Below are 23184 nucleotides of genomic sequence, written 5' to 3' on the forward strand. Positions count from 1 at the left end.
GATGTCACCATTTTAAGGAGTAAAAGAGCTCATTCCTTTGCAAAAAATGGATGCAGGGACCTGCTTTCTTCAGTGAACAGAATATAAAGTTTACAATATATAAAAAAATATATGCATCATAGAATCATCGAATGGTTTGGGTTGCAAGGGATCTTAAAGATTATCTAGTTCCAACCCCTTGCCATGGGCAGGGACACCTCCCACTAGACCAGGTTGCCCACAGCCCCATCCTTGAACACTTCCAGGGATGAATATATATGTAATATAAATAATATATACTGCATAGATAGCATATAGTATATACTACATATACTTATATATATATAATATATATATACTTATATACTACATATACTTTATATACATATACATAGTATATGTATAGAAAAGGAGGCTGAGGGGAGACTTTATCACTCTCTACAACTACCTGAAAGAAGGTTGTAGCCAAGTTGGGGTCAGTCTCTCCGCCCAAGTAACAGGCAAAAGGACAAGAGGAAATGGCCTCAAGTTCTGCCAGGGGAGGTTTGGGATGGGTATTAGGAAAAATTTATTCACCAAAAGGGGCATCAAACACGGGACCAGGCTGCCCAGGGAAGTGGTGGAGTCACCATCCCTGTAGGTACTTAAAAGACATGTAGGTGTGGTGCTGAGGGACGTGGTTTAGTGGTGGTTTTGTCAGAGTTAGGTTGGCGGTTGGACTAGATGATCTTAAAGGTCCCTTCCAACCTAGGTGATTCTATGTACACTACAGCACGTATACAAATTTTATATACAGAATGTATAGACTACAGGTAGATTGAGCTGCCAAACTACCCACATCTGCTCACCCTCCAGAAGGGATGTCTGCCAGGTCCTTCCCGACGACTAGCGGCTCCTCTGAGCAGCTCCTTGTCCCCGTCCCCATCCTGCCCGGGGTCCTGCTCTTTGCCCAGGCCCCAAACCCAGCCCCAGGCCTTTCCCTCCCGGTGCCCTTCGTTGAGGTTAACGGAAAAAACGCCAATCCTCCAGGAGAGCGGACAGCACCGCGGCGGCGGGACTCGGGGCTCCCTCAGGCCCGGCCATGGCGGGAAGGCGAAGCCCCGGCCGGGCAAACCCGCTCCCCTCAGGCCGGCGGTGCCGCCGCTGTGTGTCCCCCCCACCCCGGGCGGCGGCGGGCCCGGCTGTCCCCGGCGGAGGCGGGGCCCTGGCGGGCACCCCCCTCCCCTCAGCCGCCGGCTGAGCCTTAACAGGTAACGGAGGAGGCGCGACCGCCGTGGGGTCGGGATCCGCTTCCCGGGTTTCCTTTCGCTTCGGCGAGGACCGTGAGGGGCCGGGCCGGGCTGGGCTGGGCCTGGCGCACCTGGGCTGGGCCCGCCCTCTCGCCGCGCCCTTCCCGCCCCGCCGGGCTCCCGTCTCCCGTTAACGCCGTCTCCGCCCGCAGGAGCCGGGGCGATGGTGCCGGTGTGCGGCGGGGCGGGCGGCTGCCTGCTGCGGATGGCGGGGGTCGGACGGAGGCCGCTTCTCCTCAGCCTCAGCCGGGGCCGCTGCTCCCCGGCGGGGGGGAACCCGGCCGCCCACGGCAGGGCCCTGGCCCTCAAAAAGCGGGGCTACGACATCACCAGGAACCCCCACCTCAACAAGGTGGGTGCCGCCGGGGGTTCGTCTGCCAGGGAGGGGAGAGGGGCCCGGTGGGGTGGGAGGGAGGTGGGGGATGGCAGGTGTCCCTGTTGGTGGGTGTCCCAGCAGCACTGTCCATGACCATCCCCAGGGGTCTAGCTCCACGCCAAAAAGGTGGAGAAATGTTGGGGGAGGTGGGAGGAGCAGTTGTAGATTGATCTGGACAGGGCATGGGGTGAGTTTTATAGATGGCCTCCTTGGGAGCCAGTCACCTGGTTGTCCACTGTGGCGGTGGTGGCACTGTAAGAACCTGTGTAGGGCAGAAGTGCCTTTGGCTGGGACCCGAAGCCCTTCGCCCAAAATCACAAAAAAATTGGGAAGCAGAAAGCATGCCCTGTCCTAAAAATCCAGTTCCAAGACCTGGGGTATTTTGGTAGATGTTGTAATACGCGTGTAGCGGTGGAACTGATCGTTTACACCTTCATGTCAAAACAAATGTGTGGTTCTTCTTGTAGATCTTCCTTTCATAGCATATCCATAGCAATGTGCATTCCACTACCAAAGCAGCACATTTTTGCTGTGATGAAGATGCATTCATGCTTGGTACTGAGGAAACCTCAACATTTAAAAAAAGGAAAAAAAAAAAAAAAAAGAGGGGGGGAAATCCCAAAAAGCTGTAGGAGAAAGGTTTTCAACAAAGTCTGCAAGGTGTGCAAAATGAGACCCTGTCGTTTAGCCCCTTTCCCATCTCTTTTTCATCCCTTTCCATAATTTTAAGGGAAAAAAATAATAATCTGGATGCAAATTTGGTGATCAAATATGTCAGATTCTAGAATGTTGGATTCCAGTGTCATGTATTAATATTGTCAGAAATAACTATAAATATGTAAATTACTTTAAAAATAAGCAGATATTAAATGCAATATTGATAGTTGGTGGGGCTGTGACTATTTGTCTTCTACTTGGTGTGTAGTTATCGGGTGCATGAGCCTCCTGTGTCTTCTTCTGGACTGGAGACTCTCTGGATGACAACTTGTACTTTGTGTACTAAAGTAAAGATAGCTTTCCTTTACGCTGTGCGCTGGGCTGCGTCTCCTGGTACCGTTCCAGCATCCGTAGAGGTGCACCCCTAAGGACCAAGGCACGCGATGGCACAGGATGTGACTGAATACACAGCAACTTTGTAGGCAATCTGGTTTGAATCGTTACACAGTGCACGTCAGTAAGACTGAAGAGAAGAGGAATTGCCAACTATCTCATAAACAACAGTAATTCATCAGCTCTAAATGGTTTTGATAGGGTTTTCCTCAACATCTGGCTTGTTCTCTTTGGTCTTCAGTGGCAGTTATAACGAGTAACATAGTCAGTGTTTCTAGTAGTCTTGCGTCTATCAATTTGCACTGAAAAATTAATATTTTTACCTTTGTTCAGTGTAATGCAATAATAGCACACAAACAGTTGAATCTATCACGTTTTAAATTGATTTGGCTGCCTCAGAAGTAGACTTTGAATGTCCCATTTTGTAATTTTCAGAACTGAGACTTTTCTAAAGTGTTTTCCCCCCTTCCAGCGAACTAAAGGATTTTTCGTTAAATCTAAATGGGATTTTGGTCCGTGTGGAGAGAAGGGAAGAAAACCACTTCTGTTAGAGGTAAAATATACCTCTCTATATATGTTTAATTGGCCGTGAGAAATCTCCCAGCTGGTCTCCAGCCTGGATGTTTGCTGTTTGTGTTGTTATGTTCCTCTGCCAGTCCAGACCTTACAAGCATTGATATAGTCATCTCCAGAACATCCAAGTGAGGACAGAAATGACTGACATCTGTGGTAGGAGACACGGCCTGCCTGTTTATGCACCTAGCTAACTAGTAACTAGTCATTAGTAAACACTCGGGCCCTCTTTCCAAACTTGTTTAAACAGGTTTCTGTTTCTCTGCTGTTCTTAACATTTGGTTGAGTATCTAAGGAATTAACTGTATTCAAATGAAATGAGATACTTCAGACAGTTTGTATGTGGTCAAGGTATGATTGATTGATTGATGGCCCTTTGGGCTGCTGTGCTGCGGTGGTGTAGGTCAGAATTAGGGATCTCGATAGGTTTTCAGCTGTTGTACTCATTATCACATGGCGATTGCTGTTTACCCCTTCTGTAGCTAAATGCAGGCATCGGGTCATTGCAGGTTTTCTGCAATGGATCTTGCTTTAATCTAAGCTTTCATCTGATCCAAGGCTGCTCTGCTCTGATAGTCCTTCCATCTCTCCAAGAACCTTTGAAAAAGTTTTTTAAAGTCAGGGTTTGGGCAGCAAGTGTTTTGCTGCTTTATTCAATGCCCTGGCTGTTTTATAGCTTTTGGGTGAAGTTTAAAGTGTCAGTCTAAAGCTATGAAGCGTGTGGTATTTATTCAATGAAGGAGACTATGTCCCTCCAGCAGCATCACAGACAGATTTACAGTCTGAGGTTATTGATCCAAGTCTTTACTTGCTTACTACATTGAAGGTGCTTTGAAGAAGCAGCAGACTTGGAAGTCACTGCTGCCAGGTCCTCTGTAAGACCCTAAATATCAGTAAAAGCAGGCTGTCCCCTGAGAAGCTCCTTTGTTTTTCAGATCTGCCTGAGAAGAAAAAAATATAAATAGAAATACTAGTTATTGACATAAGAAATTTGCTGTTGTTGCTTCCCTTTGGTCATTGTTTACTATGCGAAGTTGGCTGTTTTTTTCTGATGTAAAGGAGCGGAATTCCTAAATACTGATCAAGGGTGCCAACACTGTATTAAGCATGGATTGAAAATGAGTTATCTCAGTCCTTACATTATTTGGCCAGTATATGTCTTGTGTATAAGAGCTTCCTTGACTAGGCATTTTTGGGAAAATTTAGAGGGAAAAGCTGTCTTGCAGTTAAGGCAAGACCGGCTTTGATTATGTCTCAGACTTTCTGTGTGACATTGGGGAAGTCACATGCAAGGAAATCTTGTAGCTTAAGTCCTTGTACAGGAGGAGGGACTGTGAAGACAGAACCGGTTATGCTTCATCTGTGCTGATGAGACTTTAAGGTAACTGCATGTTTCTGTACTATTCAAATACTGTTCTTCCTTCTGTTGCAAAGTATTCCAGCCCGTGTTTGATCCAAGGGCGGAACTCTGGAAATGTCAGCATTTTTTTGTGAGGAGTATTTGGGGTCTTAAAAGGCAATAGCAGTTGTTCTCAGTTGACAGAAGAGTCTCAGAACTAATAGGAGATTAAAGAAGAGCTTGTTGCATGTTTTCATGAAGTAGTTCTTTTCCTGCCTTTGAATGCTGCAAAATTTGAAACCCTAAACATTTTAACAATGTCAGATAACCACAGAAAACCAGTGAGACTGTTCTGTGGTGATCCAGGTGCAAGCCAGATTCCAGGAGGATTTGTTAGAAGGCTTGGCCACATGTAAGTAAGTGACTTGCTGAGAGGGCAGCAGCAGTGCTGGACTTGGTGAAAGACAAGTCTTCTACTGTGGGGCCTCAGCCTTGTGAAAAGTTAATTCATCACTCGGACCCTGGGAGGAAAGATGGGACATCTCTTACCTGCCGCCTTATTTATCGAAGTTGCCTCATGTTTGGTGTGGTCAAGCGCGTGTTGTCTCTCTGACACTGCTCTCAGTTCTGAAGATGTGTACAACTTTGCTCATCTCAGATATGCTCTTCATGATTCCCCAGTTCTTCTCGGGACTCTGTCAAATTCATGTACCCTCTCTGTGTTTTAACAAACACAGGCTGAGCTGGACAATTCCCAGTTTGACCACATACCTGTAGGGACCCAAAAGGAACCCAAGGCTGAGGGGAGACCTTATCGCCCTCTACAACTACCTGAAAGGAGGTTGTAGTGAGGTGGTGGTCGGTCTCTTCTCCCAAGTAACAGGTGACAGAACAAGAGGAAGTGGCCTCAAGTTGTACCAGGTGAGGTTTAGGTTGGATATTAGGAAAAATTTCTTCACTGAAAGGGTTGTCAAGCATTAGAACGGGCTGCCCAGGGAAGTGGTTGAGTCACCATCCCTGGAGGTATTTAAAAGACATGTAGATGTGGTGCTTAGAGATATGGTTTAGTGGTGGCTTTGTCAGTGTTAGGTTGGTGGTTGGTCTCGATGATCTGAAAGGTCCCTTCCAACCTAGGCAATTCTATGATTCTGTGGAAAATCGACTGTAATTTGTTGGTGACATCTCACTGCACTGTTCAAATTGGAAGGTTGACAGCACTTCATGCATTTTTCTGGAAGTCCTAATTTTGAGATAGATCATGGCCTCCTTGGAGATCTGCCATCAAAACAGATGCAGAACTGGAGGTCACAGTTTGTCTTGGGAGTGGCAGGATATCGCCGTATTTGAAGGGTTGAGATAACACATGAGACTTTTCTGCAAAATGCACTGCAGGGATAATATGCACTTCTGGATAATACCCTGTACTCTTTTGATGTGCATGCTCTCTGTTGCTTTTCATGGAATGTGTCATAATGAATTACTGAAAAAAAAACTCCAAACCAAACAAAACAAAATTACCAGCCTGGATCTCTAAGAACTGAAACTTCAAAGAATTGCTATAGGTTTGTGCAGTGGTTTTGGAATGTACTGCCGTACGCATCATTAAAATGCAGAAAGTTTGTCCTTCAGCTTTGCAGGGATCAGAATTGAGCTCACGGAGGGTTCTTTGAACATAGTGTCAGTAATTTGCCAGTGCAGCTGAGAAAAACTGATACGGTCTTGCACATGGCTCTACTTGGCAACTGTGGTGAAACAGGCCTAAAATTAGCTGGATTTGTAAAATGATTGCATTTAAACGAAATTAGTAATGAGCACAAGAACAGTGTGTCTGAAATGGCAGTTGGCAAGATCAAATCGAGGCAGGATTCCATTTTCAAATTAGTAAATCTCCTCTCTAAATCCACGAGGTTTTATTCTTACAGTTGGAGTCTCCGCTTGGCTACCTTTAGGTCTGGATAGACGTATAACTGCTGAGGTACCCACAGGGCTTGAAGTGGCTGTGTGACTCCCAGCATTTGTTAACTTCCCATCTGCCCACGTTTTGCAGTGGAAGAGTATGAGATGGGCAGAGTTTGGGGGTTCCCCTCTTATTTTTCAGGAGCCCATAGCTGTTCCAGGAAGTTTTAGGGGACAAGTTTTAGACTGGACAAGTTCATTTAAAAAAAACCCAATAATTTATTGAGGGTTACCAAATACGCTAAACCCACACCTGGTTTAGAAAATCCCCAAACTGAAAATGATTAAAGGATGGGAGTGTGCAGGGGAAGAGTATCCTATTTACCTGTGCTATTTACTCTTCTTAAGGTTTATAGCTGCTACTGCTGGGGACAGGATGCTGGTGTAGATGAACTGACCTGACAGGACACTCCTGTTTCTAGGGATATCAAACAAGACATTTTCTTGGACAAACCCCTGCAGCACATGGAGCTCTTCAGACCCAAGCCAAACCATAGCTGAGAGAGAGCTCTTCATCAAATCATGCTTTAACTCTTCTAGATGTGAAATGTGAGTGAGCTGGAGCACTGTGCTGAGCCTTTCGATGGTGTCCAGCACGGAGAGGCTGTTTTCATGTGTTTCCTTGCTCTTTACTTCATCAGCCGAGCCCAGGTGTATTGCCATTGACTTCAGCGGAAGCAAACTCCAAGGAGATGAGCTTTGGCCCGGTATTTTGGCAAATGTGGTCGTGTTTGAGAAATATGCTGTTAGGATGAAGGCCGAAACAAATCTGGCATGTGGAATTTCATTTTTGTTTGTTTGATGTTTAAAAAAGCATATTTTTTTTTTTGAGTCCAAAGTATCTTTTGGCAATGGCATTTCCAAATGTTTTGGTACCAAAGAACTTGTCGTTATGGCGTGGTCAGCAAACTAAGCCCAAGCTAAATCTGTCGGTGCTTCTGGTATTGGCAGCAACCTGCAGAAGTCCCTTTGCTTCCTCAGCTTGGATTCCAGTCCCTCTCCCTTATCCTAGCACAGCCAGGAGGCCATCTGCCTTACAGTCTCTCTTTATAATCTCTCGCCAGCGCTGTCTCTGTCCCCTTTGGAAAACCTCTCATGCTTTGGGAGTAGAGTTCTTGTGGAAAAGCATGGAAGTCCAGAGGAAGTCTGTTCTGCCGAGGTGAGAGGGGTGCTGAGGCAGACCCTGCCTCTGTCTGTGTTGTACGAGCCCTACAATACGTTGGTCCTTGGTTTGCCTTCAGCCCTTGTAACTGCGTTGAGAGGTCTTGGAGGTGTTGGTTGGGCAGCTCTCGTAAGTGCTGAGTTTTTTTGCAGTCACTATAAGATATTAAGAAAAACAAATCGTGTTTGGTCCAAAATTCTTATTTCTGTTTTCTGAGCAGAATATGTTATAAAAATACCTTTAAAGTTGCCTTTAAGTTGTGGAAATCAATCAGATTGGCAGCTGTCTATGTTGCTTTCTTTTTATTGTGCCCTTTCTTTCAGAGAAGCCTCGATCATTACACCGGGCATGTTTTGGTAGAGCAGAGAATGTAGCTCTTATTTCATAGGGTGGACAAAGTTTTTTGGCACTTTAAGTGCAATTCCTATTCAAGTTACACAAACTGTTTGATAAGTAGTATGAAAATTGATAGTGTTGCAGTTAGAATGCATTCAGGGCTGAATGTTACAGCTCATTCAGCATCTCTATTCATTGCATCTAGTGAAATGTGTGGCAAATAGCAGTTAATTACTTTGTGAGCACTGTGGATGTTGGTGGGAAGACACAGTGTATTATATATTTGAGGCTGGTCCTGTAATTAGACTTCACTCCACTGACCTCAGCAGGCTTCAAGCCTTGCCCTGCCTAAGTAGCATGACATATAATGTTGCTGATGTTAGAAACTTGTGCTGCTGTATGTCGAGTCGTTATGCTCCTCAGAATTAGCGATGATTTCACTGAAGCTGCTGAAAGACAGTGCTAACTCACAAGAAGAAGTGAAGAGCAGTAGTTTGTGGCTTGGTTTTGATTTCGGATGAGTTTGCCATGCAGTAAGGTACCTACTAGAGATGGGTCTGGCAGCTTTGTAGTGCTGTGTGGCAGTTTGACCCTGGAATTTTTGGTTTTGGTGTGTCAGATCTGGCACTTGCTGAACAAAACTGAAAAATTCCATTTGACTTGATTTTGGATAAAGAGAATGTAAATTGAATTCCTGTTCAGCTTCTATAGCAGCCACCTCCAGAAGAACACTCTAGCTGCTGTTACTGGCATTCATTCAGAGCTTAGAAAGGAAGGGTGGGTCTCTAATGAATTGATACCCCTTGCTGAGGGGGAAAGTTTTGATTTTTTTATAATATTTAGGCTTCTCCAGGGCTTTGGGATGGTTTCCTTTCTCTGACTTGCTCTAAGTGATGCCGCTATATTTTCTTGCCCTCCCAACTTGCCTGGCTGATGGAAGGTACTGGGCAAACATCTGCTTTTGGCAGCTCTCCTGTGGTTTCAACATCTTGCTCATCCTTCACTTCAAAGAGTGCCACTGCCAGCAGTGCCCCCGTGCAGAGAGCACCCAGGCATCCCCAGCACCGAGCCCCTGGCCCAGTCAGGGCCCAGAGTCTGATGCTGGAGCTGCCAGTGCACATGCCTGCTGTGGCTGAAAGCTGGATGCTGCTCTGCATGGGAGAAGCCTTGCCTGTACCTGCCTCCGATTAAATGCCATGCAGGAGGATAGGTTGTCCTGCAGCAGGGAGCTAAGAGGCAAATGGTTATTTTAATTTTCCTCGAGGTTCTGGATCCAGAAGTATTCCTTATATGACAAAACCTAGGAGACAAGTCAGGCTGAAAAGACAACGTTTTTACTTTGTCTCTTGCTTTTCCTCCGTTACTTATTATTCTTTTTCTCACTGACTTATCAGACCTACTACCAAATCTTGAACAGCTTATTGTAGCTTTCACCCAAATAAATTCTTTTGGGACAGACTGAGCTTTAGAGCTGTTGCAAGCAGGTCAGACAGGCCTTGATGCCTGGGGGAGAATAAACACTGTGCTGTAATTCCCTCTCTTTCAACAGAAGGCTTAGCACAACAGCAAACTTGACTACTTTCAGCTTATAATGTGCTCTAGTAGAGATGATGAGTATGTTTTTAATTTTTAACCTCTCTTTGAGGCCCAGGGGTGACACTCATTATCTGTCTCCCCAAACAACATGACATTTTGACAAATGACTTATGTATTGTCAGCCTAATACAATATCTTTCTTTTTAAAATGTTTTAAAAGGCAAAGCTTTTTATAGTTCTGCAGCTGCCAAACACAAAACTCGGACATAAACCGAGCAGGCTATGGTTCTAACAAAGAAAATAACACCAACACAAAAGTTTTCTGCGTATCAACATTTTCTGCTTCACTTCACTTTGCAGCTCTCTGTTGCATATTTATCCTTTTTCAACACATGGAACTGAAACAGATTTTCAATAAATTTCTATATTTTTTATATATAAAAAAGACTAGCTCCACACATCAGAGCAATTTTTTTCCGTGTATCTAGCTTATAAAGTGATAAGTCTGTTTTGTGGTATGTCCATATGGATTAGCTCTGTTCAGCCTCATAAAACATGTAGTTAAGGCTTTACTGTGTTTCTCAACATAGGAAGGAATTGGTCATTTCAAATACAGCAGTGCTATGTTTCCCTGGACAAGCCATCTTGAACTTTAACTCTTTGGCTTGGCTGATGGATTTGTCACTTTGCCTGGTGGTTAAATTCATTATGGAAACGATTAAACTCTGTTTAATCTTCATTTGAAGAGTTTGATGTGAAACCTGCAGGTAATTTTAGCTGTGACTATTTGCAAATGAGAGAATGGATTATATGTACCAAATCCTGTCACTTTTGGAAGTGTCCAGATTCTTAAGAGTTTCTATTGTTAGGATGGTCTAAGCATGTAAGCAGGGCAGGGGACGGAGGGAGAGATAATGTGTTTTATTAGGCCAACTGATTTAGGTGGGGGGAAAAAAGAAGTAAAACCAGGGTTTTTCACCTTCATAGCACTTCTTCTAGCAACTCAGTGTTTTTTTTAATCCCCAACTATATTGGTCCAATAAACAAAAAACAACAAAAAAGCACCCAAACCCCAAACTTCTCCGTGATAGCCATTTCCCACCTCACAGGGAATTAGATGTCTTCATGTTGCCATTTGTGTCTGTAGCTAATTGCTGGGATAAAACAACTGCATCTGTAAATCAGATCCCTTCCTCGCAGTTATTGGAGGGACAAGGCCCTTCTCTCCCCAATACTGTATAGAAGTTTTTAAATCCAGCCATAAAATGAGCCAAATAAAAATTACTTGCTGAACTGTGAAGTCTGAGTACTGTGGAAAAAAGTAAATATAATCTAAAAATGTATTTTATCTCCCATTCATTTGGATATTTATTTTTTTTTTAAACAGACCCTCTTTAAAAGCAAAAAACTGCTGGGAGAGCAAACCATTTGTGTTAGTGCGATGTGCGGGAAGTCTGAGCTCCAGCAGACATTCTTGTAGGGAAGAGAAAAGAGTTGTGCAACAGTTGCAGGAGCATGAAGGACACTTGTGCTAGAACAGTTTAGCAGTTCAGGTGGTTTCTGAGTGAGAGATAGAAGATCTCAAAGAGGATCTCAGAGTACTTGAAGGGATGAAGGGTCTTGGGAAGAGTTGAAAGCTTCTCTCTTCCCCAGTGCCTACCAGATGGCTCGGCTTGATGGATGGAAGTGATGGAAAGCGATGGTAAATGTGACTCCGTGCTCCAGGTAGGGGAAGGAAAACTTTCCAAGCATAAGTTAATACTGACTGTAATGTGGAATGGCTTTCATTCTGCAGTGCCTGCTACTTTGTACTCGCTAGTGAATTTGCTTACATTGGTGTCTTATAAGCTTGTCAAGTAAATCACAGTCAAACATAAACTCAGTTGCTCAAAGGTAATGAAAGAATTTTTTTCCCCTCTCAAGTTTGGAGGATTTTCAGCGCACGTACTCCTGGGACTTGTTTCTCATTGCACACATGCAACAGATTCCTCTTAGGTTTGGTAAATTGCCCAGGTTGTGATGTACAGCAGTATTTATTAGAAGGAGACATGTGTGACATGCCTTTCGCTCCATGTGCTGATGCCAGCAGCTTTTACTGGCTTATGTCTGGGGGGCGGGGGGGGGAAATGCTTGCGACAGCACAGAGGTCTCCCTGAGCATTGCTCTGTGGTTCCTAAGAGGCAGCAAAAGCTTGAGCCATCGGGAGATCGGGAGGCTTTCTGCTGATTTCTACTTTGCATCAAGCCCTTTTTTTTTTTTTTTTTTAAACTTAGAAATACGTAACTGCACTGTTCAAACCGTGAGATTACTTAATCACAAAAGGATAAGATTAAAGGTAGTATAGTGTGAAATTTCACCATCTTGCTCTGTTAATAGATAGTAATTAAACTGGAAGCATATGTGAAAAATTGCTTACTAGTTGTTTAAGCAAAAATGGCATTTGCCAATATCATCTATTTCTACTGATAAAGAACTACATGAAGGCTCCAGCTGCTTCCATAGCTGTGTATCCTAAAAACCAAAAGTGCTTTTTAGTACTCTTTATTTTAGTGTCATCTGTCTAAGCTCTTTCATCTTCCTTGTGATCTACGGAGCAACCACCTCAGTGATGCCTTTCCAGTGCCCAAAGCTGTCCTCCGGCATGCAGGCAAGAAGAGCTGGACATCTTCACAAGAGCTGCTGGTGGAGAAATGAGGGCACTAAGCGAGAAGCTGCATGGAGATCTTGAAGCTGCCCTGCAGAGTTCTTGCGGTAGCTTAATAGAACTTACAGAAGTGCCTTTGAATTGTGACCTTCCAAATGTCCACTGGTCAAGGGTAACTGGGATTATGAAACCAGAATGAATGCATGACTGATGCTTGCTGAAACCAGGCCATTCTCCCTAAGGACAAGTAATTGTTTTGTATTTAACATGTTAACTGTATTTGTAGCTATAATATAGCAAAGCCATTTCTCATATAAATAGAAAAGAAGTGATGCAAAGGTGCTGGAAAGCAGCAGCAAGACCCTGGCTGCTGCTGGAAAACAGGTTTGGTGTTGGCCACTTTTTAAAAGTTAATTGCATTTTAAAGATAAGCTTTAATGGCATTGGCAGCACGAGTGCGACTGTAACCAGATCTTCTTGTTTTGTACAAGTGCCTTTCAGGTTTCTCTGCAAGGTCAAATGTCCTATTGACTGGCAGCTGGACCGCTTTCCTTGTGGGAATGTGACTGGGATTTGGTGGAGCTGCAAAATGAGTTTCCCACTGAAGCCAAATATAAAAGTGTCTGAGGATCCAGCAGTTTCACTTCCTGCAAAGCTGGAAACCCTTGTAGCATTTATTAGGATTTCCTGCAGGGAAAGAGGCATATTAATCTTGTTTGTCTTACAGAATCATATTTGCACTGCAATTTGTAGCACAGAGCAAGAAGTTTTCAATTAGTATTTCCTGAGGAATAGCAAATTCAGTAAAGTGGATGCTTTTAATTTTTTAGTTTTTGTCAGTAAATAAATAAAGCAGCTCACAGGACCGTAAATGTTCCACGATGTTGGGGCAGGGAAGAAGAGTGGTGAACGTGGTTACGGATCTAATAGGAAGCAATGAACAGCTGAAGCTGTTCTCGAGTCTTTCCCAATGTCTTTCCTTGATATCATCATAATATAATCTCTGAACTTCAGTACGGTATCGAGTGTGCTTGTAGGAGGCAGAAACTTCAGTCTTGTTGATAAAACAGTCACTTGGGTCAGTTCAGCGCTGGTTTTAATTTTCCTAGTGTTGCAAAATTTTTCTCAAACTCTGAGCTGGTTGCAGTGAACCCTGATTTAGGGCCCAAACCAAATTTGCTTGAAGTCCTGTGAGCCTCTTTCCCTTTCAGGTTCGTAGTAACTTCATATTATGGGAAATGCTTTATGTGTCTTAAAAAGGGGCTTCAACCTTACCTTTAAGGCAGTATTGCTTTTTCCTATCCAGGCAGAGGAATGCTGTGAAGGAGAGATGAGGCACTTGGGCTGAGGAGCCTACCTAGTATGTGGGAGTTTCCAGTCTGCGGTGCGTGTGGTGGTGGGACCATCTGGACACATGTTACTTTGTGCATTGCAGATGTTCCCCATCTCCATTCTGGATGAGATGGGCCTATATCTGGGACTTCTGGGCTTCCCTCATCTGCTTTGCGTATAGTCTGTACTTATCCAGAGGCTGATCATCTTTTACACGCGTTGGATTTACTGTCCACTTGCAGATTGACTCTGCACGTAAGACTGTAGCTCTGAGCCAACTTCTGGAGTTTCAGAAATCCTGGGTTGATGGCCAAAGTCCTTCATTTCCCCCCCAAAAAACAAAAGATCTAGGTGCAAGCATGCCTTGAGGTAGCGGTATGTGAGAGAGTAGATCTCAAAGCTTGTTCTTTAGAGAGAACACCTATATACATTTTTGGTAATTCACCTGACAAATATGAGGTGAAGAAAAAAGATACTAGAATTTGTAAAGGTACTTATTTATTTTTCCTCAAATTAAGAAACTTCTTCATTATCTAGGATGCAGCACTTAGGTTTAGAATTTTCTGCAACTTGAGCCTGAATTGGAGAGACAGAGTGCTTTTTCACGCCACCGAGATTGTGGTTAGACACATCTCTGGCTGTGGTTGCCAGATTGTGGCAAAATATAGGAACTACTGAGTTTGAACATAAAGACATGGAAAAAAAACACAAAAGCAGCATGAATTGGAGAAATACTTGTGGTTTATTATTTCTTATTCCTCATTCTTGGAGGCATTCAGCACATAACATGACCCTCAAGGCATGTATCATTCAGCTTTTGCTTTTCCTTAGTGGTATTCATTCAGGCATTGAAGTTCAAGCTATTGGAGTCCTAGAGCACTCGCTGCGTTACATCTAACTCTTTTGAGCTCCGTTGTGTTTCTTATTGAATAGTTGTGGATATTTCTGAGTCACTGATAGGCATTGGAGAAAAGGTCACGCAGTCACGGGCACCATACTGGTGTAATGTATTTCACATTTAGTTTTGGAGCAGTCTACTGAGACGGGGAAATGGAGTTATTCTTACTTCAGTGAGGAACTGATTTTTAGCTTGTCCGAGGTAATATGGGACGTTTGTGGCAGATCAAGTAAGTGAACCTGAATCTCTCCGAATTAACTCAACCATTCAGCCAGCAAACCTGTTTGCTCGGTTGTGTCATAGCATCTTTTATCTCTACCAGCAATGATCTCAACCACAGCCTGTCAGAAACACATGAGGTATATCAACTGCTGTATCCCATACGTGCCATTAAGTATGCATTGTTTTATAAAATGAAAAGCATTTTGTGAAATATTTCCCAAAAGCTGTGTGCGAAGGAAGCAAGCACTCACAAACAGCTGTTCTAGGAAGACTCTTTTAAATTCTGTTTACCAGAACTTGTTTCATTTTTTTGCCATTCATATGCTTAGTTAATCACTTAAAATTTCTGTCTTTATTATGCAACAGTTCAAAACTTCCAGTCGCACTATGTATAAGTTACAGGTGCCAACACCTGTAAACTTGAGGTAATTACCTTGTCTTATTATTAAAGTAATAATTCAAAGAGAGAACCAAAGTAGGGTAAATATTTATGCTTAAAACTTGTGGGCCAGAGATCTGGGTGTGATGTGTGGGCCCCCTGTGGCTGCTGCTAAAGCATCTGATTAGATAGGTGCTACAACCAGTGATTTCTTAGAAATTGAGAGATTATTGGCCTGACTCTCCTCTCATTTTATTTAATGACACCTTCCAGCAAATGTCTAGGATGAGATCCAAAGCAGATCTAATTTGATGGGAACGAAACGAGTAATTACAGCTCTTTGCAGTGAAGTATTCAGAGCTATAGCTTTATTGGCTTCATATTGTTTCAGAGCATGCTTTGCTGAACTGGGGTATAGGTTTTTGATTAGTGTCCCACTGCTTTAAGCCTACAAGTGTCTGCTGGCCAAAGGCTATCTGAGGACTGACTTTATGGGAGCACAGCTGGGTTGTAAGCAAATGGTGATGCACTTCTGCTCTGCACTCCGAGGGAAGAGAAGCAAAAATAAAATCCAATAATATATCTGTATTATTGAGTACCAGACAGAAGAAAATTTACTGCAAAAGCAAAATGAACTTGCAGAATGAGGTTCAGACAGCTTATAATGTCTCTAGTTGGTGTTTGCTTTATTAAATAAATAATAATAAAACCAGGTAATAAATACCCTGCAAAGTGAAATAGTCACTTCAGGTGTTAAAACTGTAAATTTGCTCTCAGCTTCACACTGTTGAGGTGACATGAAATTTTTTTACTGTTTCACTTTCTTTTAATTTAGGAAAGGAGCAGCAGAAGAGTAGTGGATGAAAGGTAAGAAGAAAGTCCTGAAGCAGTATGACAGACCCTTATATTAGTAGTGGTCTTAGATCCTACATTCTTTAATGCTAGTGTGGGAGTTTGACCTGTCCTTCCCATGTACTGTGCAGTAACTGAGCAGTTTGATTGAAGTGTGATTGATTAAATTGACAGATTAAGGGTCTTTGGAGCCAGAGTCTGCCCACAAGCCTTGGAGCGCAAGCCTTTTCTCTTCCTGTAGGAGTACAATAACCTACAAATAGTCAGATGTTAAATTTTGGATTACCTTCTCTTGGTGCAAAAGTAAATACTCTGATACATTTGCCATTCTGTGTCACAATTCCCTTGTCCCCAGTCCCTCATTCCCTGGTTTGGGAAGTTTAGGAAAGAGCATAGTGAGGATTGCCTGCAAGGAATGACAAAAGGAATAAAACCCCACAGCCATGGCAAACTTGGTCTCTCTTCTACATCCCAGGCCCTTTGAAAGCAAGAAATCTGTGTGTTTCTTGAAAAGAAAGCTGAGATCAGTAACGTTGTGCAAATGTTGGGTTTTGATCCTACAGGTCCTTAGACGCAGTGCTTACAGTCAGGAGGTGGAATCCTGTCTCCTTGATCCACATAGATAGACTTATACCTGATAGCAGGCTCAGGATGATGCACAAATTCTGCGATCTGGTGGGAGAATTCAGTGGTAGAAAGATTTGTGAGTAATATGAATGTGGATGACCAGATCTGTGTAAAAAAAAAAAAAAAAAAAAAAAAAAAAGGCACTCCAAGGCATGGATTTTCAGTGAGGACAGGAAAAATCTAGGATGTTAGCTTCATGCTGTGTCTCAGCAATGCTGTTCCAAGATAAACGTAGTTCAGAAGTTGGTGGCTTTGGGAAAAAAAAAACCTAATTTTTTTTTAATGTCTTTAAGTTATTCAGATAACCTCAAGCTTTGCAGAACTGTTTTCTTTTGTCTGGGGAGATAAAGGCTTGGAGAAACATCAGGGCAACTTTTACGCAGAAATTTTGACTGAGGCCAGCACAATGGAACAGGGAGGTATCTGAGTCTAAAAACTTGCATGTAATAGAGAGCTAATTTAAAATGTGCAGCTGCAGGGGACCACTCTACACTTATCACAGTGTTTTAGTCTGAAATAAGATTTTAGTAAGTACAAAATATACATGCCCGGCAGTATAGAATTTGAGTAGCTTTCCTATAATTTGGATACTCATCAAAGTACAACTTTACATGAAATTTGTCTGAAACTGGGTTTTTATTATTTATTTCCAATAAGCAAGCACATGCAATTGCCTAGACCATGATTTTCTGGCAGAATCTGGCCTCTTTATTCTGAGTCCTAATTCAGCCCTGCTGTTCTCTGAAATGAGAACCTTCTGATTCTCCTGCAGGAAGAGGCATCGCTACTGCCATCTGCAAGACATCAACATCTTCTACATCATGCTAAAATCGCTCTGACCTCTCAGCATATGATGACTTTTAAAGAATGTTCAAAGGCTTATTCTTATCTTATGTTAAACACTACCGTTAAGAGACTGACTATGTCTTGTCATGTAACCAATTTGTTAGCTTGGCAGCAGTTAATTTATGGTGCTTCTTAGCAGCCACTGATTCATCCTTCAGTTCATGTATTCCGGTGGTGGACAAATGACGTGTTTATCGACTTTGCATTAACCCATTATTTTGTGCACTTCTGTATTTTACAATTAAAAACATTACCATGAAGCAATAACAGCTTTCAGGTGCTGAGTTTTGAGTAGTACATTCTGGATGTATTTGCACAAGCCGTCTTTTTTTGTAGCTCTCCTTTTATGAATATTGGATGTAGATCGTGAGTGGAAATGCTTGGGAAATGCATTCATAGCTTCAAGCCTGAAGCTGCTTTCTGTGGATAATCTGTAACGCTTTTGAGAAAGTGTGAAACAATTTATGCTATTAATATAACCCTATTTTGAATATGACATACATGTCACAAAGGGATTTTTAATGTAACGGTAGGAGGGTTTTTTACCATTAGGAGTGCAAGGTAAGGAAATGACAAGCAAAATCTCTGTCCTGTAAGAAAATGAAGAGTGATAGCAAAAGCAATTTGGTCTAGTGCCTGTATCTATACTGTACTTGGGCTGGCTTGGAGGAACCCAGGTGTCCTGGTTCTGTCTGTCTGTTTTTCCTGGTAAACAGGCCCAACTTCAGCTTTTTTGTAGAACTCAAAGACCGTTGTGCAGACACTTTCAGGAAGAAACATGCATGGTCTTGTCCGTTGGCATCAGGTCTCTGGAAAAAAGGATAAGAGATAGAGGCATCTGAACCTCACAGTGATCTGCTGCTTGACAGGAGATGGATGGGTGCTTGAGTGCACTGTAAAAGCAGACTGTGCATTGGACCTAGTCGTAGCAGCCTTGATCAGCCTGGAAATGCTCCTTAGAGGGCTTTTGAGTGTAAACAGGATGGGCAAGTAGTGAAACAGGCCTTGAACTTGGCTTTATAGAAGTCGTTGTAGAAGTAGGTTGTATTTCTGTTTCTGAAACCTTGTATAAAATACTTTTGTTTCCAGTGAGTTCACTGTTCTACATCTTTAAGCAAAAAATAAACCTCTCAAAATGAATAAAAGAAAAACTGATCCTGTACAGTGGGGAAAGGAGTGGTGTCTGCATAATGCAGTTTACAGGTATAAAATAATCTGTAGCTGCAGCACAGTGTACTTTGTCTCTCTATTCTGTGTCAGTAGCTCTTTGAGATTACGGCAAATTAGTACAAATACTGGTATCTTGTTCCATCCTGAAGTCAAGGTGAAGACCATGCTTTTAAGCTTTATTGATGTATCTCAGGAGAGCAAAGGTAGAATGAATACAGGCCCCTCGCTCTTGCCTCTAGAGGACTTAAAAAGTGGTGAGAATTTACAGTGAAGTTTAAGATTTTTGAGACTTTCTATTAATCTGGCAACTTCATTAGCTACCAGGGAAGGAGAAACTCTTCTATAAGCCAGATGCTTTTTGCCACAAATAAATTAATTCATTGGATGTGAGCATATATCTACTTTAATTGCCCGTAGTTTACTGATATATCTGGAAAGAAGTGAGGAAAATGCCCTATTTGAATTTGAATTGAGGATTTTCCACTGGAAATACTTGTTTGTTTTCACTGTGCTTCATCAGACGTCGGGTTTTGGAGGTATGACGGTGTTAAAAGAGGTGTTTGTAACCTTTTAACAATTTTGAAGAGTAGGTTTTACAGATAATAATACATAAGTTTTTGGGAAAATGGTGTCCATAACCTTGTTAAAAGCGGTTAGAGGTTTCTGTGTGTGTGGTATCCAGGGAGGTTGTAGATTGACTTCTACACTCAAAATCAAATATATAATGTATTACCCATCTCAACATCTAGGTGACCTGCCAGATCTCAACTGCTTTGTGATCACTAGCAGCCTTCCAGCTAAACTATTAGCTGGCAGGTACATCCTGGTGCTCATTTAAAGCCACAGCTGATGAGCTGCCTTGCCATGTGAGCTAGTCTCAACAACATAGTTAAATGTCTGTGTTCATAATCTGGTTACGGTTTCTCAAGACAGGCTTTATAGCCCGAGTTCATCCCTGTCTCCTGGGAACGCTTTAGTCGACTCACTCTGTGAGTGGGGCTGCTTTGAACGTTGTGTTTTACTGGATTCCTCCCAATGTAAAAACTCAAGAAACTCCAAATGACAGACGTGCGACGTAGGCAGTGTCTGTGCTGACAAATTAAATGTACCCACAACCATTCTTTGCTGCTGAGGCCACCTGCAAGGTCTGCCTGCACGCTGCTAAACTCTTACCCTTCCGACCAGGGGGGCTGTTACTGGGTATGGTCTGGGACCCATCAATACTCCCAAATGGCCAATCCAGGAATCGCCAGTCCTAGAAACAGTCTTCAGAAGTTTTGACTCTAACTGTTATTGGGACACACCATGGGTTTTCAGTTAAAATATGGTATTGGTAATTATAGGTTTTGATGATCAGCAGCTGTTGTGTATTTATTTAATTATTCCCCTACATTTGTTTTAATATGATTTATTATGAAACTACAATTCTACTTTCAATATTAAACAAAAGTATAATTTAGTTTTTGTTAGTAAATTTTTCTTTAAATCTCAAAATACAGATGGGAGGTTTTAGTTCTGCAACTGATTTACAGCTTGCCTGTATCACTGAATCACAGAATGATATGGGGTTGGAAGGGACCTCTGGAGATCATCTAGTCCAACCCCCCCAGCCAAAGCAGGTCCACCTAGAGCAGGTTGCACAGGAACGTGTCCAGGCAGGTTTTGAATGTCTCCAGAGAAGGAGACTCCACCACCCCCCTGGGCAGCCTGTTCCAGTGCTCTGCCACCCTCAAAGTAAAGAAGTTCTTTCTCATGTTTAGATGGAACTTCTTACATTCAAGTTTGTGCCCATTTCCTCTTGTCCTGTCACTGGGCACCACTGAAAACAGACTGGCCCCATCCTCTTGACACCCATCCTCTAAGTATTTATAAGCACTGTAGTCTTTCATTTCACACTACTATTTCCATTTCTTCAGCTAGGGAAACTTTTCATTCATACTGGGTTTTTTGGAGGGGGTGGGTAGGGAGTGTGTGGTTTTGTTTGGTTGGCTGGTTTGTTTTGTTTGGGGTGTTTTGTTTTGTTGGGTTTTTTTCATTAGTGATGACCCCAGGGTCTCATTTCTTCTGTTAGATGCGTTATACTTAGGGACTGGTGTATGAATCCCCGTACAAGCCACTTCTGGATAGAAGTAGAATTTCTTAGTTAAGCAGAACCTATATATAATTACATCCTTAAAATACAAAATATGCAAATGAACTTCACATGGCCTTACTGTCCTTGATGTACCTCAGTTGTGCTGCTATGTCTGTTTCTTCTGCTTTGGAATAAATGTACAAATTAAATTGAGAATTACTTTTTTTTTTTCCTTTATTCTTTTTTATGTGGCAGTGTCTTGCTTTAGTAAGACTTACAAAGTGGTGGCTAAAAGCGTAAAATATGGAAAAGTACACTGACCCCTTTGAGCATCAGTACAACTCCGCTTCCCCAGACCTCTGTGCCTGCATCTTTTCAGTGCAAATCCGGTGTGGTCTGTGTGATGGCCGCTTGCTGATTTTTACTCTAGCCCACAGCAGAGTCCAAGAGTTGAAGACCTCATGCAACAAACAGGGATTTCCCACCCACTTATTTTTTTTAGGAATTCTTTAAAAATTATATTTCTTGTGGGCTACCTCAACGTTGGTGAGTCATGCAGGACTAAACCCACAAATTATAGCTTGGTTAACTGGTCTAGAACAAACAGAAATTTCCAGTATTTGAAGAAGAATTTGTGACCCTGAAAGCTTGTCCATTTTTTTTTTTTTCTGTTTCTGACTACATCAATTGGCACAGCCAAGCTCAAGGGGAATGACAGACATGTGCCAGGAGCTTATAATTTTGATGCTGAGAAAGACAACGCGTACAGTTAATCTAGAAATGGTTAATGTATTTGAGCATTTCCAAGTGTAAGGTTGTTCTTTGCCCCAGGACAGTACTTCTCCTGTGGATTAGCCTTTCACAATGGTTATTATTATGAACAGAGAAAGTAACTCTGGATAAATTTATACAATTATACTGATCTTTTTAGGTTTCAAACTTTATTATTTAAAATATTTCATTTTGTAATAATGTTTTTTAAGTCTTGGGCCAAAGCCGGTCCTCCTAGAGCAGGTTGCACAGGAACGTGTCCAGCTGGGTTTTGAACGTCCCCGGAGATGGAGACTCCACCACTTCTCTGGGCAGCCTGTTCCAGTGCTCTGCCACCCTCAAAGTGAAGAAGTTCCTCTTCATGTTTAGATGGAGTGTCTTATGTACAAGTTTGTGCCCATTTCCTCTTGTCCTGCCACTGAGCAGCACTGACAACAGACTGGCCTCTTCCTCTTGACACCCACCCTTTAAGTGTTTATAAGCATTGATCAGATCCCCCCTCAGCCTTCTCTTCTTCAGACTGAGAAGACCCAAGTCCATCAGCCTTTCCTCATAAGAGAGATGTTCTAGGCCCCTAATCATCTTTGTAGTCCTCTGCTGTACCCTCTCCAGGAGTTCCCTGTCTTTCTTGAACTGGGGAGCCCAGAACTGGACACAGTACTCCAGATGGGGTACTACCAGGGCAGAGTAGAGGGGCAGAATAACCTCCCTCGATTGTTCAGCGAGGCTGGACAATCAAATTGGACTGTCAGAGACTGTAAGATCTTAAACTGCTGCAGCAATTATTTTTGGGGGCTTGTGACAAACATTCTACCCTAAAGCAGATGTTCATACTTGAACATACAGCTTTACCACTGTAGCGGTTCTCAGACCCTCAAAGGACTCTCATCTGTGTCGTGGTGCAACCCCTTCTGTGTGGGTGTTTGGATTTTGAAAGGATTTGCTGCATCTGTGAGCCCTGAAGGAGCTCTGCTCATTTGCAGAGTGTTGTTAAGTCTCCTTTCTACAAATAAAGGATGTGTTTCTGTATAAAAAGGGAAAAGATGTCTTAGGGCATTTTGTGCAGACAGATCTCACATTCGTTGAACACCAAGAAGCGCCTGCTGGCTTGATGCTCAGTAAGACTCGGTTCAGAAGCGTTGTCAGGTGTTAGCGCAGGGTTTCAGACGGATCTGGCACGGGGATGGGGATCTAAGGGAATGACGCACACTTTCTCTGTGCTGTGCTTCAGCCCTTCAGAAAGGCGTTCAGTTCTCGGATGCGTTAAGCATCTTTCAAGAAGCACGGCAGCTTAGTTTCTGGCTTCACAAGCCTCAGAGACATCAGTTTTGTCTCGAGTGTTTATCCGAGGGGAGCATGTATAAATCCCGTAAGCGCTTTTAGCTGGCTACGTGTAAACATGTTAGTAGAGAGTGTGTGATGGGTTTTATGTGGTTGTTCCAAAGGATGTTTGTGCCTTGCTAGTCTTTCCAGTGACAATTCACGTAGTCAGGCTCTTTTCTGTAAAGATCTATCACGACCAGAGCATTCCCAAGCAGAAGTTGGAGAGACATCCCTGGTAGATTTAGGAGTTCTCCGTGTGTGAACATATAGAAAAAAAAAACAAACCTCTGGAAGATGTTGCTGCTTTTTAATTTTCCTTTCTATAGAGTAAAGTTTCCTTCTGGATGGCCTTGCATTAGCAGCGGTGTTACATCCAAAGAGTTTCAAATTGCAAAAACACTCTTTCATCTATTACTTTACAGCCTGTTTGTCTCAAGCCATTCATACATG

The 23184-nt window shown here is 42.8% G+C and overlaps 1 protein-coding gene across 1 annotated transcript in view; it reads left to right on the forward strand.

The window, feature by feature from the left end:
• Positions 1-1286: 1286 nt before the first annotated feature.
• The window catches only part of ME3 (malic enzyme 3), a 132455-nt gene continuing 110557 nt past the window's right edge, over positions 1287-23184 (forward strand). The window contains exon 1 of the mRNA XM_074153998.1: positions 1287-1620. Within this exon, the coding sequence (XP_074010099.1) occupies positions 1432-1620 (189 nt within the window). The 5' untranslated portion in view covers positions 1287-1431. The remainder of the gene's footprint in view (positions 1621-23184) is intronic.

This window comes from Numenius arquata, chromosome 1 (assembly GCF_964106895.1).
Source record: "Numenius arquata chromosome 1, bNumArq3.hap1.1, whole genome shotgun sequence".
Classification (NCBI taxonomy): domain Eukaryota; kingdom Metazoa; phylum Chordata; class Aves; order Charadriiformes; family Scolopacidae; genus Numenius; species Numenius arquata.